Here is an 18,033-nt window from a genome sequence, read left to right as displayed (position 1 = left end):
CGCTTGCTTGTGGATTACGTTATGCTCTTTCAGCTCCAACTTGTTCTACCAGGGCAGGCTGCGCACAGATGTGATGATAGAAGAGCGGTCATTAGCCCTCTCATCATTTCCCTGGCCAAGGTTATCTGCCTCGGGGGATTTCATCCGGACTGTTTTCATCAATTGCAACGGACGTGAAGACCTAGGGCAGAAATCCAAGCGCAATCGAGCTCAGGCGGAGTTGTGCTGCCGAGTCTGTCAGCTGCTGTTGGCTGTCCCTCTTCTCGATGCTCGTAGGGAATACGTCAGGCAGACCATTGCTGTACTGACGCCTTACGCAGAGCAGAGCACATTGCTCAAGGGCACCGCGGTCACGGGGCTTGGAGGGGATATTGAAGTGTCCACTATTGATGGCTATCAGGGCCGAGAAGCGGACATTGTCGTTCTCGTCACAGTGCGATGCAACGAGCACGGTGAGATTGGATTTCTCGGGGATCTGAGAAGGATGAATGTCGCCCTAACTAGAGCGAAGAGCGCGCTCATCGTATTGGGATGCCGTGCTACTCTTACCGCCGGCTCATCCGGGAGGGAGAATGAACAGGGTGCTGCTGCTGGGGCATGGAAAAGTCTCGTGGATAGTTTCACAGAGGTCAAACTGTGACCGTCATGTCTGGGGCTGTCGGATGACTAAATGCAGCCGTCTCTTACCATAGACTGTGGGTGAAATTGGTAAAGTAGGAGGGTGATGGCTTCCTTGTGTCGGTTGACTGACAGCGTGTCATGCCTGGATTTAAAGTGACACCCGCTGCTTCAAGATCTATTGGATTGCCAGACCTTGGTAGCAACAACTCGGTGTAGCTGCACAGCACTTCTTTAAGAAGCAGTACACTGGGCTGCTCGGAGACGCCGCAATCAATTTGCAGGAGTGGTGATCGCTGGCATCTCGGCTGTGAAGAATTGGTTCTGTGCTGTCATGCGAGAGACAAGTCGGGTCCACGAGATGAGCTGTCTTTGGACGTGATAGCTTGCTGTGCCCTTGCAGCATGCTGGCTCCACGTGTCCGCAGGCTGTTTCTGGAGGGGAGCACTGCGCTAGAGTTTGAGGTGCACCTAGACGCGGCTGCATAATTGCGTTCTCGCCAATGATCAGCGGGCACTTGACCTGTGTCTGTTCTCACTCACGATGTCGCTGCCGCACTGAGGCGCGAGTCTTTCCCAGAGAAGCTGGTGCCAACGCGAGCAGTCCGTATCAATACGCAGAGGGGACGATGACGGGGCACTGAGGATGCTGGGAAGTGGAGCGGCTAATCAGCGCTGTCATGGCCTAGAACAAATTACTTAGAGGGGTTGAGGGGTTAATCCACGCTAATGTAGGTACGCGGGGACCCCACTAACTGAAGGGCTCGAGCTGCGGTGGGATGGTGTGTGCCTATGTAGTGGGTACAGGTACGCTAAATTCTAGCGTGTATGAGCCGCTACTTAAATACCTTGGCCTGAGCGGAGCTGTCAGGGTAGTCACAAGCGGCCGCTCAAGGCATCCAGCACTCCATTCACATGTCATCCACCCGTCCATCCACATGTCCACCCACATGTCCACTGACGTATCCCGTGCTCTAATGCATCCGGCTCCGTTGGCTCCCTACAAGCGGTCCCACTCAATTCCCCAAACCCCCGGGCCCGAGTCACCCTTGTCTTAGCATGGACGGCATGACTTGAAATGTCCGAGTAAACCATTTATGTGCTCTATCTGCGTACCTAGGTACCTAAGCTAGTGGAACAAGTGGTCTTCCACCCGGATTGGGCCACCCCGGCCTGTACAGTGCCGGGCCGCGCCACAAAAGAAAACACACTCAGTTGATGGTGTCCGAGTTTGTCATGTGAGTCCACGACAACCCTTGGGAACATGGCTGTCGTGGAGGACACGGACACGGACACAGCAGACTCCCCGAACGTCCTTTGAGTCTCCTGCTCTCCTGTTGAACTCGACCCTGGAGGTTCTCGTCTACCTCTTCTGCTCCGTATCGCGACTACGTAGACCCACGGGTAGTAGCCGATGGCCAGTACAGCGCCCTGTGCAAAAAAGCAGGTTTCCAGAGCGAGCTTCTCAGTCGAAATGAGCACGCTCAAGGCGATAGACAATAAACATAGAAATATTCTGTAGACCAGAATTCACTTAACGATACGTTTTCGCTTTCGCATGCGATGTAGGCTTCTCCCCACTATGGCGATAAGAAGCGCATGGACTAGAAGTGGGAGGAGACTAGGGAGGGTAGAGATGGCTGTCGGGAGGCTAACGAGAGGCTTGAGCCACATAGAGAGGATGCTCGAGAGTGTGACGCATGAACCTATGAGAGCCATCGTAACAACAACAACCCATGGCCATCTCTGGTCAGGGAAGAATGTTTGTCCCAGGGGTAGAAGATGGTGCCACGTCGTTGATGGTGTTAATGGAGGTGTAGGTGATGAAGCATAGATGGAGAGGCGACTTACTAGGTCCCCGCACACCTGCAGCAGCAACAGTGTTGCAAGAAGGGGGGAAGTTGCCAAAATATGAAGTACATGGCCCACAAAATTGAGAATAGGACGATGGTGACTGCCCATGTGACCAGCTCTCTGGCGCCAAACTCGAGAAATGGGTGGCGCTCGGTCCGTCGTTCTTTCCAGCTCCGACTCAGGGCAAGGAAAGCGTAGCGCCCTAGTTGGAAGAAGATAACGAGGCACCACAATTCAAGCACGAGGGATTCGTGGACATGCATGGTGCTGCAGCAGAAAACATGGATGGCATGCAAGCAGATGCATGAAGTTGCTGGGTTTCTTCCTCCAACAACAAGGGAAGGATACCGCTCAGAGATATATCACTTGGAAAACCAGCTTTCCTTGCTTTTCCTGACTGCACTGTAAGATTGAGGAAGCCGAAGTCCCTGGTGCAGTCGCATGGTTCCATGCGCGTAGTCTATGAATGGCAAGGCCCGATCCCTGTCAAGTGGATCCACTAAGTCGAAAAGGGTGACAGATTCAGTGCACGCTGAATTTGTCGTTTATTCAAGCTTAGCGTCGGGAGACATGTGGATGGACAGGTGGATGGACAGGTGGATGGACTGCTAGATGGAGCGGTGACAGCTCCAATCCATTCGCTGTGACAAACAAACTAGCGTAAAGCCCGCAGCATGTCGAGCATTGAACCCCCCATCCACGCAAGCATGTTCGGAAACGCCGTAAACCATCCCCGGCCCCGTGCCCCTGTTCTGTCTGCGTCACACATCTGGGGCGTTAGAGTTCTTGCGCCCTAATCTTGCCTCAAGCGTGAACCAGCAGCGATTCCTGCTGCCTGTAGCACGGCATCTTAGCCTAGCCAACCGGCGGCTTGAGCTCTACGTTCCACGAGCAGATGCAGGGGGTTCTAACCCCATGGCCGTCTTCTCCCATAGACCTAATCAGCGCAGCATATATACGACATGGCCCTTCCCGAAGCCGCCAGCCGTGAAAGGTAACTTCGGAGCAGACAGGAGTTTCGGGGCCTTTGTACGATCAACGGGCATCATGATGTCTCAATCAACGGGACCAACTCGTCAGTTGGTGACCCCAGAATCAGGACCTTGACCCTCCATACCAGCGTACTCAACCACTTCTCCTTCCTTGCCAGTGAGTGCATCCTCTCTTGGCCGGGTGTTGCACATCTGTATCGGCTCCGCGCCAACGGCCAGTTTGAATGTGGCCTATGTCAAAATTACTAACGATGAGTGATGGGTCAGCAACGAGGAACGCAACACTGCCCGGAACAACAAAGCTCGCAACAAGCTTGGCTATCACAGATCATCCGTGGCTTGTGGTAAGCTTCAAATCCCCTCGCCCCCACCTTGGCTCTCAGGGTGCAAACGTCGAAGATGATTCAGTGGCTGACCATTTGCATTCGGACACTGTCGGCGCAGGAAAATCCGTTGCAAAGTGGACAGCAAAAGCACTCACGGTAGATGCGAGAGCTGCATCAAACTGAAGAGGGAGTGTGAGTTCCAGCCTGTTGACCTACAGCCAAACGCGGCAGGTTGCGGAAGCAATAGTGTGCAACAGTCGAAGCCAAAGAACCGGATCATCGCATCCTCGAGGATCAGGTCAACATCATCCTCACCAGCGGTCAAACACAAACTCCCGGCACCTGTCAGCTATGGCTCCTACCCGGGCGCACCCGCAGCAGCCTCATGCCCAAACATGGGACCACCAGCAATGGGGCAGTACGAGTCAAGTGCCATCTTGACGGATCGCTCAGGTAAGCATTCGGTCGAGTGCGAGATTTGCGACACTATCAGTGAACCGGACTGACGTACCACTGACAGGGCCACAAGACGTGAGCGGGACGAGACATCCACTCGGATAAGGTAGCTGGCCAGGCTCAGAAACTCTTAGTCCCAAGCATGGGAGCGGCTCAGGCTTCCAGATGGGTCCTTGGAAGCAAAGTTCGGAAGAGGCTCCGAGCCTTACTGGTTTCCATGGCTTTTCACCAGAAACACATCATCACCCAACCGAATGGCCACAATCCATGGGAACCGTCACGTCAGGTGCTAGCAGCGTCCGGGCCGAAGATAAGTGGGACCCCTCACTACATTCCCCAGCGCGGACTATGTCATATGAGAGCGAAGACAGCGCAGCGCCGCACTACGTCATGCTTGATGGACATGACCCTCATCGAGGTTCCTTCGACCGTCGCTCTTCCATGGGCCCAGACATGTACGCTCCTTCCATAGTCTCGAGCTCTATGGCATCGCCCGTCGAAGCACATCATGCGCAAGTGGGCATGGGACCTGCACCAAGGCCTCAAGGAATAACCGGGCCGGCCTACCCCTGGCTGGAGCAACAGCCATATCCGTACGCCAGCAAGCCGGCATCAGAGTATGGCCCAACACGGTTCGTCAACCACAACAACAACAACAGTCCGTACCATCAGCCAGCGATAGTCAAACAGCATCTTGAACATGGACACCATGTGAGCCACGCTATGGGGGAAGCTCACTATTATGAGGGTTCTAAGAGAGTCTGATTCAGCAAAGGAAAGCTGAGCTGGAGTGACGATTGGGGCAGCAAGTAGGCGTGGTGCTGACTGGTCCGGGTCTTGCAAGGCCCAGGATGTATGGAGTTCTTGGGAGACTTTCTTTTTTTCATCGTTGGTATTGTCTTGCTGATGGAGGTTTTGTTTTTTTGGCAGTAGTAGATAATGGCGGAGGCAACAGTCCTTGAGCATCGTTCAGAGGTGGATATATTGTACTTTTCGTGGAAGGGCGTCGTTTTTTCTTTTGGCGGCGGCAGGAGAGTAGATACACAGCATAGAGCAGCATACTAACACCTTTTGTGGTGTCTGATGAGCGTCTGCTCTGGCACCTTAACCTCGCGTTCGGAGTAGATACACAGCATAGAGCAGCACAAGGGCACGAAAAACGATATATGCGAAGCCTCAAATCGCTTTGGCCTCAGGGAGGATGCACTTTAGTGAGTACCTTGTCGATGACGCATCTCTAATTGCAGCGCAGCCCCCAAACACAATAGGCAGTTGTTTTCACGCGCAGTCGTCATCAGGCATTGGGGTTTCAGCGCAGAAATGCCCACATACTGATACACGAAAGACAAGGCGTCCGCCCGTTGAAACCCATCACGCGCAAGTGGGTATGACACCTGCACCAAGGCACCAAGGCACCAAGGCACCAAGGCATGACAGGCCCAACATATTCCTGGCTGGAGCAGCAGCCTTATCCATACGCCCGCAAGCCGGCATCAGAGTATGGCCAGACATGGTTCGTCAACCACAACAATAATAACAACAGCCCGTACCCTCAACCAGCGGAGGAGCTGATGGCCTAATATCCATAGATTAGGAAAAACGGACCACGGGACACTAGAAACACAAGGTAGTCCGTTTCGATGTTTCCGAGCTTGCGTCATTTCGAATAAAAGCTGCAATCAGACATACATCTCTGTATCTCCTCATCAGTTGTGAATCGCTGCTGAGTCTGCGAAAGGAGTGGACAGTTGTATACATATAACTTGACCATGCAGCTGTGTGGTAATTTCGTGCAGGCTGCGCACAACAGTGTATCTTAGATTCTTGGAGAACCAGCTTGGCTTGCTTTTCCTGACTGCACTGTGAGATTGGAAGCAGGAGTCCCTAGTGTAGTCGCACGGGTCCATAGTCTACGCTGCGTATGAGTGGCGCGGCCTGATCCTGTCAAATGCATTCATTAAGTTTAAAAGAGCGACAGATTCACTGCGCACTGAATTTGTCGTTGATTTAAGCCTAGCGTCTGCAGAAGTGCGCTAGTGGCGCGGGGCATCGGATCATCTCCTGCATCCCTGTAGGCTCCTCTCCATCCACATGTCCATCCACGGCGACACCCTGACCTCTATCTGCCTTGTGCCGCCTGCCTTTTGTGGGCTTTGTTCGGATGCCGCAGCACAGAGTGGAAAGCAAGAGGACTGGTGGACATGCGGATGGACAGATGGATGGCCAGGTCGATTGGAGCCTACAGCGCTCCAATCCGCTGGCGGGCTGGAAACAACAACCCCCACTCTGTGACACAAGCAAAACTAGCGTAAAGCTCGGCGCCTGTTCCGTCTACGTCGAACGCCAGGAACAAGCGCGGAGGCGTTAGAGATCTTGCGCCCTGGTCTTACCTTAAGCGCGAACCGGCAGTGATGCCTTCCGCCTGTAGCACGGCATCACGCTCGACAGGCACCTAGCCCAGCCATCCGGCGGCCTGAGCTCTGCCGCTGCTCTCAGCTCGATATGTTCATTGCGGGTCATATCTGCTTGAGGTTGCACTTGCCACGCCACTCGTTTGGAGCATCTCCCTAGGGCAGAGCATTCACAATCAGAGCAATATGGGCACGACACAGCATCGTCTTCGCTGTGCAGTCTTCCCATTCACGACCATCTGTACAATCGCCGCCCCGCATGGATTCTTCTCAACATCGCAATGCCACGCCGAAGACATCATTCTTACCATTCACGCTCCGTTATCCAGAAGCCAAGAACTTCCAGATTCGCCGTGCTGCATCATAGTAGAATTTCATGGAACGGCACCCACCAACTGCCTCACTATCGGTTTCATTAACGTCCACAGTGACAAGCCTCCTGAAACTCCCAACCCAAATAACTTCATGAACCGCATGTGCCATTCACTTTTTTGGTGGGCCTTTTTCTTCTTTTGGAGAACGAGAAGAACGAGCGGTACTTAACACGTCTTGCTCGTTCCGTGAAATCGCAATCATGTGCGCGCACGTGCATTTATGGGTGACGACGATTACTGTGATCTCTGACGGTACAGGGGCCCCCAAAGTGGCAAGTACACTTTGTGTGGTGCATTATGTAAAGATACCTGCTAAGCTGGGAACGGTGCCAGGATGTGGGAATGCTTCCTAGGTCACATCAGGGAACCGTTCCAGGGTTGCTAGGCGCTATTCTTCTGGGCGGCGGCGCGCTGTAATTCCAGGCTGCGAGGCGCTGTAATTCTATGCCGTGAGGCGCTGTAATTCCGATCAAGAACTACGATGCAATCTCGACCTCAACTCACACGATATACCGTGTTGATGCAGTATTGGTCATGATAAGAGACATGTCTGCCTTACTCCTGACACCAAAACAAGCATTGAGCTTTCTGGAGAAATGAATTGCGCTTGACGAGGCTCCTGACACGGGTCTAACTCACTGCTGGACCATGAGAACTCAGTAGGCCTAAAACCTCCACGCTGTGATAGATCATCCCCCTCTCCATGCCCGCCAACCATCAAACACCCAACTCGAGGGCTGCTGAGGCGTTCGACAGCAGCAATGTGCAGCACATCATTGCGTATGATTCGGCGCCAGGAACCCGGCCTAGTCAGCTACCTTGCGGATGAAGCTGCCACATTCAAGTCAGCAAAGGGGAGTATATTGGATCATCTGTGCTCAGCTTACCTCAACCATCACGTCGGCATCTTCCTCGACGTGTGGCCTCTCGGACCTGCTCTGTGACTCGGGTTTTGCGTCTGTTGGTGCACGCCTCTTCCTCTCTTGACTGACTACCATGAGACCTGGAGTGACTTCGTCCTTGGAGGAAGTGAGAGCTTCAAGTTGTGATGCGGCTTCCTTCATGCTTGCCTGGATGGTTGCTGCTACCTCACACATCTGGCACTCCAGAGCCTAAATCCTGTCTAGCCTCCTTGAGTTGTTGTATTATGGTAGCGAGTTGCTGATTTATGTCGGGCAAAAGGACGTCTAGTCGCGTTGGTGTATAGGCACGGGTTCGGGAAGGGGTTGAGGAAGGGGTTGACGGCGAAGGCGAGCATTTGTCCAATGATGGTGGCGTGATGCTGGTGGATATTGCACCTACTGGCGGAGGGGCCTTGGACTCAGGAGAGCTGATAGTGAGCGGCTGGGTTGGACTTGGCCTTGTGCGAAGAAAGTCTGCCTGTTTCATTGTAAGCACGGTTGGAAAGACGCCATGTGAGCCTGGGTGAAGGGGGAAGAGAGGGGTTCTGATGCTGAATGAGATGTGCCCCAAAGTGCTCCTGCCAACTTGTCTCAACAAAGACCGGCGCAGATTCACTTCGGATGGATGGGTCCATCAGGTGTAGTTCCCAGTGGAAACAGGCTCTGTCATGCTGGAATAGGCCACTTAGCCGCTCACAGATTGTTTTACAGTAGTGCATGATGTTCGCAACAGGTCTATGATTGACAAGTAACATACCTTCTCTACCCATACGCCTGGTGAACCTCACCAAGAAGTTCAGATACGGAAGCCCTTCACGAAGCCATTCCGGAAACACTGGCTCTTCTTTCTGACAGCTCATCTCGGTTTCCCAGTCCAGTGACCAAAGTGATAAACATCTCGGCCTGTGCACACCTTGACATAGTATGCAACAAGTACAGTGTCGCTTCAGTTTGCGGAATGTCCACCCCAGTCTAGATCTTCATGAATAGCATCAGCACTTCCAACCTGTCCTTGGTGGGCCACTTTCGGATGTCCGCCAGAATAGCAGCGAGGTTCTGATTCTAACACTGATGTTTCGAGCCCCCAGAGAATCGGGTCGTCTCCCGAACGTGCCTCTTCTTTTCTGCAGTAGCAGCCTGGATAGAGCCCCGACGTTTTCTTCGGATCTGCATGTTGTGGCTGTCGCAAATGCCATCAGGGGAACCAACAACCAAAGGTGATTCAGTGAGACTTGGTGCGTCAGTGGGCGAAACCTCACCAGGGAGGCTCGACCGCGAGGGGGGCGATGAGACTGGCGATCTAGTCCCATCTGATGATGTACAAGTGAGGCTGATGGGCGCGGTTGTTGAGTCTGAGTCGCAGCGTTGCTGAGCTTCACGAGGGCTCATCGATGGTACTGGTCCTGACTGAGCACCCTCACAACCTGGAGGCAACATGACTTGGCGTCCTATGTCAATACTGCCCAGAGCCGGAGCGTGGCTGCTCATGAGGTCAGGTAGCTGGTGCGGAAGGAGGGTCTTTCTCGAGCCGTTCGCTGTTGTCTACACTGTCCAACTCGGGCGGAGGTAGGATAGATTCATGGGCTGCTTCCTCAATGGCGTCGAGCTTACGACTGTCCCAGAAGTCGCCAGGATTTGACAAGGACATCGGGATTGGTGCGGCCACTCCTTGTTCCGCAACCGCGAGAAGTGGATCTGCTGGCTGCTGGATGTCTACTTGAGGTGGTGTGACTGTGCTACGATCAGTACGTGTTCGTCTCTGGCCGACCGCACAAGAATCTGATGGACAACCTGGACGAGTGGGCACGCTACTCACCATCGGAGCAAGCCTCGGGCTCAACACTTTCGCCAACACTGCGAGGCATCCCCTCTGACGATGCCGAGGATGTGACCTGACCTTGTGGCTTCTCGTTTTTGGGAGCAAGAGGAACGGCACCTCGTGCTCTCGTGAGGTGCTAGGCGCCATTGGACTGATTGTGACCGCTGCACTTGTAGGCAACTCTGTGTAATCCTTTGCACGCTTGACACGACGACGTCGAAGGTTTCAAGGTTGCCGAAGCAGGTGATGAAGGTAGTTTCCTTCGGCGTGATGGTGGAGATCAGCTGGGTGACTGAGCGAATGCGGTTAACACCACCGCAAGGCCGCTGTGAGGCACGGGTCATCAAATAGACATCGAGGACCTCCTACACCTATCTGCGGGTGAGCCTTGTCACACGATCCGCTGGGCTCTGCCGAAGAAAGCAAGCTTCCACAAGCCCTCCCCTCCTCTCCTTGAGTACCGAGTCATGCCAGATGCGTTATCCCAAAGGGGAAATGACTGAACGTTGAGTGTCAAGTGGGGTTGTGCTCAGCTGAGGACGGGAAATCCAGCAAATCTGACATGTACGAGCATTATGGCCAATCTCGCCGCAGACGCCAAACCGTCGCGCGCTTGTTTCTAGCCTCCTCGTATGACCACTATTTTAACTCTTTCCTACCTACAAATGCTACGTCGCGTCGATGTAAGCCTTCAAATCCTTTACCTGATCAATCCTGAGGGATCCTCCTTTCTAAGCTACTTTCTCTTCGTTCGACGACCGCGGCTAAGGCGGTCGTCTACATTTCGAGGTTGTAGCGCATAAGTATTATCATTGTGATTCCTTTATTTAGTTGCCGTAGGTTCTCAATAATGGACGACGGAGAGTTATTCTGGTATCCTACGATGCTAATTTTGATATACTCCGTCTACAATTCGGCCTCAACTGGGCTACACGGCGTCTGTTGGTGTCATTGGCACAGGCAGGGCTGCCGGCACGGCCAGCATCGCCGGTGTCGTGACCACGGTCCTCCGTTGAGCTCGGCATGTCGCCGTGGACAGCCGCGCCGGCGTCGTATTACCAAAGGTGACGTCCAGTGGATGGTCCACAGTCTGACTTCCCAGGTCTGACGCGTCAGCACACTCTTTGACGGTGTTGCCTGCCTGGTTGAGGTCGCCCTCCGCGGTACCTGTGTGCTTGCTGGCGGCTTTGTCCTAGTCTCGTCGTAGCTCTGTCCGCTGCCCGCACCACTTTCACCAGGACTGGTCGATGGTGTGGGACCAGGGCCTGCATCTTCGCCATTTTCCGAGCTGAGCTCACTATGGTGCTGCTGATAATGGAGCCTTTGGATCGGCGTTTGCCTGGCGTATCTGTGGGATGACTTCGTTCATCCTCCTGTCTGGATTTGACTTGTGGCGTGGTCGTTTCAGCCGTCTCTGAATGGGCAACAGCATCGCCGGTCGATGCCACTCTGTCGCTGTTGGCAGCAAGGGCTCGTACCGTTTCCGCAACTCGAACCGAAGCAATGGCGTAATCGCCCTGGGCGTCAGAGCCTGCGCTAGAGATATTGTCGATTTGGAGCGTACTAGGTTGTGGCCTGTAGCAGTCCGATGTTGAGGAGTTATTTTGGCCAATTGAGGATAACGTGGGTGGTGTTGTGCACAGTCTTCAATCGCGCCGATTGACCCTCGAGAGTAGCCTCCGATTGTACTACCACACTGCCGCCGTGTGGCGGTACCTCTCCTCACTGCTGAATGCCTCATCCTGACCCGACTTCTTCGTACAAGCACATGCGAGAATGAAGCAGCCCAACGCGCGCGGGAAGGAAGTACACTTTATGCGGCAGAGCGGGCTCCCTGCGGCCGGGAGATGTGTCTGGCGGCTCAGCACTACGAGCTAGAAGGCCCTCCTTGGGACGTCTACATGAGGTATTGAGTCGCAATAGTCACCTCTCATTCGACAACCATACCCTGTGCTGTTGACTCGTGAGTGTACTTGACGACATGCGTTGCACAGTACTAGGTTCGATCCTCGAGAGATGGTCCTAACAATACGAACTCCAACACCATGATTTTATCCAGACCAGCCTTGGGCATCTCTGGATAGGGTCATGGATATCGAAGGCTCGCCAGCAAACTCACGCATTATCCGCCAATTTTGCCGACGCCACCAAGCTGCAAAGTATTTTCGCATAAACCCGCACTGATTCACGCTGTCCGTCACTAAAATCCAAGACGCTCAGGTTCTCATTCAAGTAGTGGTTTTCATATCTTGACTGCTCCTGGTATTCCTATGTTCAAAACCCACCACAGCGGCTTGCTGATAGGTATCAGACGATCGTGTTCTCGATTGTGGTTCAGTAGATAAGAGTTTTGAAGTGTATTATTCCGTTCTCTTTCGTTCCCTGAATACAGGCAGGTTGTTCTGGCTCGTGGCTCTGTCGTAACCGTTAGCCGTGACTGGCGAGCCGGGTTTTGGGCCAAAATACACTGAATCCCGGGACGGTTGCTCGCGATCACAATGGCCACCATATTCCTTGACTGTCGGTCCGCCGAGCTGTGAGCGACTCCACTCGGATTTCCAGCTCTGGTAGTGTCCAGGAGGCTTCGGATCGGGACCTCAGAGCTCGCAGAGGTCCTCGCAGGGATCCATGCCTCGAGTCCGATAATGATCTCGCTCAACGAAGAACAGCCTGCAGCATCGGGTGGTTCCGAGCAGATTCCTCCCCTGCAAGAGCACCACACTGCTGAGAAACCTCGGCGATTTGCGACTGAATCGGGCGCTGCAAACTTTGTGGCAGCTGTTCCTGCGACGAGATCAGGTGCTCAACCGCATATGCAGTCAATCACTAAGAAAGCAGGCGACCAGCTGCAATCGCCGGGCGAGATCGGACTGGTCTTGCTATGACCCAATCCACGGGCGACACACTGAACGTGGTGATGTCCACCCATGGTGTGAAGCAGTGCCAGACGACGATGTCACAGGCGGTTATCGACCATGCTGTGCTCAGCGGCTGGCAGCTCGGAGAAGAGTTCGAGGAAGACAACACCAGGATCGCCCTGAGATCTAGTCCTAAGACCTTTGGGTGACACGGAAGAGGCTATTGGCACTGCGTCTGGGCGGACGTGCGTGATGGGACTGGTATTGTACAGTCATGATATTTCGTGGTGGTGAATGCAAATCAACTCAGACCTAAAGCCGGCTGGCTGAAAGAGTTGGGCAGCTTCAAGAGCTGCGTTGTTTTCAGTTGAAGAAGACATAGATGTCGCCAAAGGTGGTATGCATTCGTGTCGCTGTGTCACGACTTTGACGGTCCCGGGTGGTTGTGGGCACAAGCCATCACAAATGGACTGATCCGTAACACCATCTTGGCACTGCATCAGCGAACTACCAACATAACGTGAGACAGTCGAGAAGGTCAAACGCATTTGACATCTGGCAGCTGCCGCTCGATGATCACTGGTCCTACACAAGTGCGTGCCAGGTGGTGGGTTGCGGTGGAAGGAAGCCTTCGGCTGAGTTTTGTGGCGATCATGACACTTTAAGGCAGACTCAAGACACTGAAGTCTGCATCCCTGGTGTGGGGTTCCGGACGGCATTGTGCAGGGCTGAGGCATCCCACGACACAGGAGTGCGGAAGCATCTTGCTGCGCCATGTAGCAATCATCGCGCGGCACCCGAAGCAAAGGTCGCGGCAAGTTATGCGCAACAGGGCACACAAACAGTGACGAATGACAACCGACGTGGTCCAACACGGGTATGGGTATGGTTGATTGAGGCGTGGCTCGGGCACAGCCCGAGTCCTGCACTGTGTTGCTACCTTGCTTCTGGAGCATGGCGAAGCGAGAGACGTGCCTTTGCGGAGTCTGAGCGGCCCTGTCGAAGGGGCCGCGCATTCGCGAGATATGCCTTCTCGGCACGCGTTGAGGCGATGCGTTGAAGCCCTTGAAAGGGCAAGACGCTTGGTCAATGCCGGTCAGAATGAACAGCGGGGCCATGCAATCAACCACAACCCCCCGTCGCCCTGTAATGGACACCATTCAAGCGCCCGAACCGTGGGTTGTCTCGTTCGACTGCGCATGTCAATTGATATGAGCGCGCTGGGGCTGGAACTCACAAGAAGCCACTGGTCGTAGTGAGCCTGTTGTGCATCTTCGTCCGCTGGGCGGCATGCACCAACAAGTACCATCCTGTGCTCTTTCGAGGCTATTGTCAAGTATTCATCATGTCTGCTCGCAAGGATGCGCGCAGCTCAAGTCATGCAATGACGGACCTTGAAGTCGACGCAGCGCCAAGACGATCCGCACTTGGGAGCATATCAGACGATCTATTGTTGCCCGACCCTTGGTGCGATATGTCCGTTGCAGACAAGCCTGACGGTTTGGTCGCGGAGGGGGAACTGGTGCTCGTGTGCTCACGGCCGCTGAGACTGGCTGGCGTAGACTTCCGACGTCACGCCTACAAAGCCGAGGTAGACACTCAAGAAAAATACGGACTGGCACAAGATAGTCTACCACAGTTTGTGGAGCACATGACTGTCGAACACAACCTCAACCGAGTTGCTGTTGTGCTGGCTTTGCTTTTCGCGCGGATGCCCAAGCTGGTTAGCTCGCTGCATTCGCCGTCTGTCCAGTCGCTGAGGAGTTGACACTGCCGTTGCCATGCCCAACACCGCTCAGCTCAGCTGCTTTCATATCCCTCTGTCTGCATGATCCAACGAAGAAGTTCTGATTGCCACCGTAGCTCCCCAGCCAAGTCGTGGCTTCGGCAAGCCCAGCACTCGGATCCGGCCACCAAACCCGACCGTGCCGGCTACCAGGACCTCGGCATTCTTTGACCGTGGCATTCTACGTCTCCCATGAGAACAGCTACTGGGCTAAGTCAGCTAGTGGGCAGGTGACGCGCATGCACGTTGCGCTGGGTGCTCAAAGAGCAGCAGCAACGTATTGTGGTTGCTGAGCGAGGACTGATGGCGGTCGGCTGTAATCACGCGGACTTGCCCATGATATGCGCTCGACTGGACGAAGCAGACTTACATGCGACTGCGGTTGCTTCTGCTGGTGGTCTGTTGTGGCCGTAACCAGAAACGAAAGGGCCAGGGCCGCCACTGCTTTGTGGTCGCCCTGTGGCGGCCCGCGGCGGCGACAGCCTTGCCTGGGGAGGCTGAGGTTGGGCCCAATGCCACCATACGTCGGCGGTGCACCATATCCTGCGCTGCTTTAGTTCCATCCAGTGATGGTCAAAGTTAGGTGGAGATCTGGTTATGGTGGACATTCAGGTAACAGCTCAGAAGAATTTCGTGCTCCGTTCTATTCCGCCTCGATCGCACGCGCGGGGGGGAAAATGGGTGCTTCCTTTACATAGGACCCTCGCGGCCCAATACGCGCCCGAGGAAGAGTGCATACCAGTCTGACTAATGATGCACTCGGGGACCACAGCCACTTCTGGATCTTTGGGGTTCTGTTGTGGAAGTCAGGTAAAGTTATCCCATTACGAGGCATTCGCGCTGTCCGTCATGTGGCTTCACAATTTTGTACGAGATCGCGTACGGGGCCAGATGCCGGCATGCACGAATGAAAGTGAGTCTACCGCGACAGCGTAATGGCTGGCTCGGAAGGGACTGTGTACCCGCGCGCGTAGACAGGTTAGATCAATAAGTTGGACTCGACGCCCTCGGCCTCACCTCCTGGTGGCATGATACATAGGAGACGCGCTCATTCAATGGACAAGTTCAGTCCTTCTGTACTATAGTGCGTAGACAATCATGCTTGTGCTGGACTTACGGCTGTGTATGATGAGAATAGTGCTCTATCAGAACAAGCACTGCCCGACATACACAAAACGGCGTAGTCCGTCACTGCGCACTTGGCGGTACATTGCTGCTAAGCCTTGGGCGTTTCGGATCGACAGGGCTGTCGGCTCCATTCGCTTGTGCCTCGGCGGACCTCTTGTCGCCTGTGCGCTGCCCACTGCGGACGACTACGTCAACGAAGTTGCTCAGTTTCGTGAACTCGTCTTGCATATGGTTGTGGTCGTGCTTGACTTGTGTAAGGTCTGCCCAAATGGTATCCATCCTACTGCTGAGCTTCTCCACAGCCTCGATGGCCTTGCGTCCCGGGCTGTCGGACTTATTGGTGACCTGGTTGAGCTCACCAAGGATCATTCGAGCCATCTCCTTGGTCGTCACATTCTGGAATTGAGTATCGAGGTGGTTTGCCTGCATCGTGACACCTTCAAGCTTATCCTTGACAGCCTGGAAGTCCTGGCGCAGAACCTGACTGGCGCGTTCCTGCACTTGTGTATTCCAGTCCTTGACAGACTTTTCGACCTCCCCCAAGCGAGCCATGCAGAGGGTCTGCAGCGAGTCCACTTTGCCTGGCAGGTCTTGTCCTTCCAGATCTTGTAAACGCGATGCAAGCGCCAATGTTGCAGCAGAATCGGAGCTCTTCTCGAGACCTCCAGCCTCTAGGGCGGCGATGCGTTCCGCCAGCTTCTCGTCCCTGAGCTTCTGAAAGTCATTTCTCAGACCATCAAGCTCATCGCCGAGCCAATCACTCGTCTCCGCCACCGTCGTCTGCACCTTGCCGTACAACTCTGCCAACTTCGTATCGAGGTAATCTGGCGAGACTGAGGCTGATTGGTTCGGTAAATGTGTGGCAGCCGAGACGTGTCTGACCGAGAGATGATCCTTGAGCGCAGAGAGTTCCTTGCGCATGTTGTTGATCTCTGCCTCATGACCCTTGACCCGTCCCGGGATCTTGTTGTCAACCCACGTGTTGACCATTTTGTCCAAGCTCTCCAGGTCAAGTGAGTCGACCTTCTCTGTGGTATTCTCCATCTCGGCCTCTAATGATTTGATTGTGCTGGTTAAACTGGCGCATGAGTCTCGGACCTGCTGTATCTGTATGCCCAGGTTGTCGTACTCCCGCGCCTGCTTGTTCAGTGCTGCCTCCATGCTCGTAATCTTAGACGTTACTTGGGCCGAAGACTGAGATAATCTCTCGACAGTCTGTTGACATAAAGCCTCCATGGTCTTGCATCGCGCTTTGCTGTCATCGTCGATCCTCTTGAGGTCCTTCCTAAAGCCATCGCACTCAGTAGAGGTCTTATCAGACATCTTTTCAGACTTTTCGGAGACTTCGCGCATCTGCGTCGTGAGCTGTTTCTTGAGATTCTCGTTCTCCAACCGCAGCGTCTCTACAGCCTTCAAAGTTGCATTATGTTGGTCCTGCATCTCTTTTTGCCATGCGCCAACATTCCTCTCCTGCTCAAGTTTATGCTCTCCAGCTGCAAACGCTGCCTCCTGCTGTTTGATGCGGCTTTGCAGGAGGTCGAGTTTACGCTCGAGAGCTTGATTTGTGCCACAATGTCTCTCCGAGACCTCGGCAGTTATAGGCGGGGGTTTTGTGAGTGCAATGAACTTCGAAATGAGCACTTCCAATCCCTTTTGATGGTTCTTGTCGGTCTCTGAGGTCTTGGTCTTTAACAGCTTCTCATCCTTTTCCTGCTGTCGCAGTTCTGTCCGACGCAGCAGAGCCATGGAAGTGCCTTCGTCTGCCTTTTCCAGCTTTGTATTGAAGGCCCGGCGTGGCCCAGCCTCTGCGTTCCATCTTGAAAATTGCGACTTGACTGACACACGGTGAACTAATGTGTCACTCCAAGCCCAAAAGGTGTTGAACAGGTCTTGGTACCCGGGATTCTCAGTCGTCGGCGGCTCGCTGCTGAGCATATCGAGTTCGGATTTGGCAGCTGTAACGAGACGGGATGGGGCAGCACTGCGTGATCGAGAGACTGATGGCGCTCACTGTCAGCAAATGTGACCACCATGAGGGAATCACGGATGCGAACTTACGAAAGCCGGGTGCCTTGACCACGCTGGCTCTGTCTTGCTGAGGCGAGCTCTCTTGTGCTCCGTGGGCAAGATCATTGCGAACGTCCCATGGGCCCTTCACATCTCGCGAATCTCTTCGCACAGGTTCATCCCTGGATTCGCGGCGAGAGGAGCTATCCTGATTGCGTGACTTATCCGCGGTGCGCCGGGTGTTCTGCTGCGAACGGTAGGTACCTGGTTGTCCTCGTCGTCCGTCAGCGTACGGGTTGTTTTCCGTTTGCCATGTGAAATCGGCCGCCATGATGGCTCGGCGTGGAACCGGCCACGATGGTGGGTGCAATACTGTTGTGATGTGAACTTTCGTCCCCACACAAGCGCTGTCGGGGAAAGGTCCTGCTGATATAGTTCATGACGGGACTGGCCGTGCGCGGATGGCCGTTGTGCTAGGTGCCGGGCATGGGAGAGGCCGTGTG

The 18,033-nt window shown here is 54.2% G+C and overlaps 2 protein-coding genes across 2 annotated transcripts; one reads left to right on the top strand and one right to left on the bottom strand.

The window, feature by feature from the left end:
- Nucleotides 1–4,184: 4,184 nt before the first annotated feature.
- Nucleotides 4,185–5,010, top strand: B0I36DRAFT_355098 (uncharacterized protein; the record flags this gene model as incomplete). Its single annotated transcript, XM_046157398.1, has 2 exons — nucleotides 4,185–4,242; nucleotides 4,364–5,010. The coding sequence occupies 2 exons, from the start codon at nucleotides 4,185–4,187 to the stop codon at nucleotides 5,008–5,010; spliced, it is 705 nt and encodes a 234-aa protein (XP_046005904.1).
- A 10,283-nt stretch (nucleotides 5,011–15,293) lies between these two features.
- B0I36DRAFT_44388 (uncharacterized protein) lies at nucleotides 15,294–18,006 on the bottom strand. The gene is made up of 2 exons (XM_046162903.1): nucleotides 17,582–18,006; nucleotides 15,294–17,520 (listed from the first exon to the last, which is right to left on the bottom strand). The coding sequence occupies exons 1-2, from the start codon at nucleotides 17,859–17,861 to the stop codon at nucleotides 15,584–15,586; spliced, it is 2,217 nt and encodes a 738-aa protein (XP_046005903.1). The 5' UTR covers nucleotides 17,862–18,006; the 3' UTR covers nucleotides 15,294–15,583.
- Between the last annotated feature and the right edge of the window lie 27 nt (nucleotides 18,007–18,033).

Source organism: Microdochium trichocladiopsis (genome assembly GCF_020744255.1).
Source record: "Microdochium trichocladiopsis strain MPI-CAGE-CH-0230 chromosome Unknown B0I36scaffold_12, whole genome shotgun sequence".
NCBI lineage: Eukaryota > Fungi > Ascomycota > Sordariomycetes > Xylariales > Microdochiaceae > Microdochium > Microdochium trichocladiopsis.
This window is presented reverse-complemented; position numbering and strand designations above follow the sequence as displayed.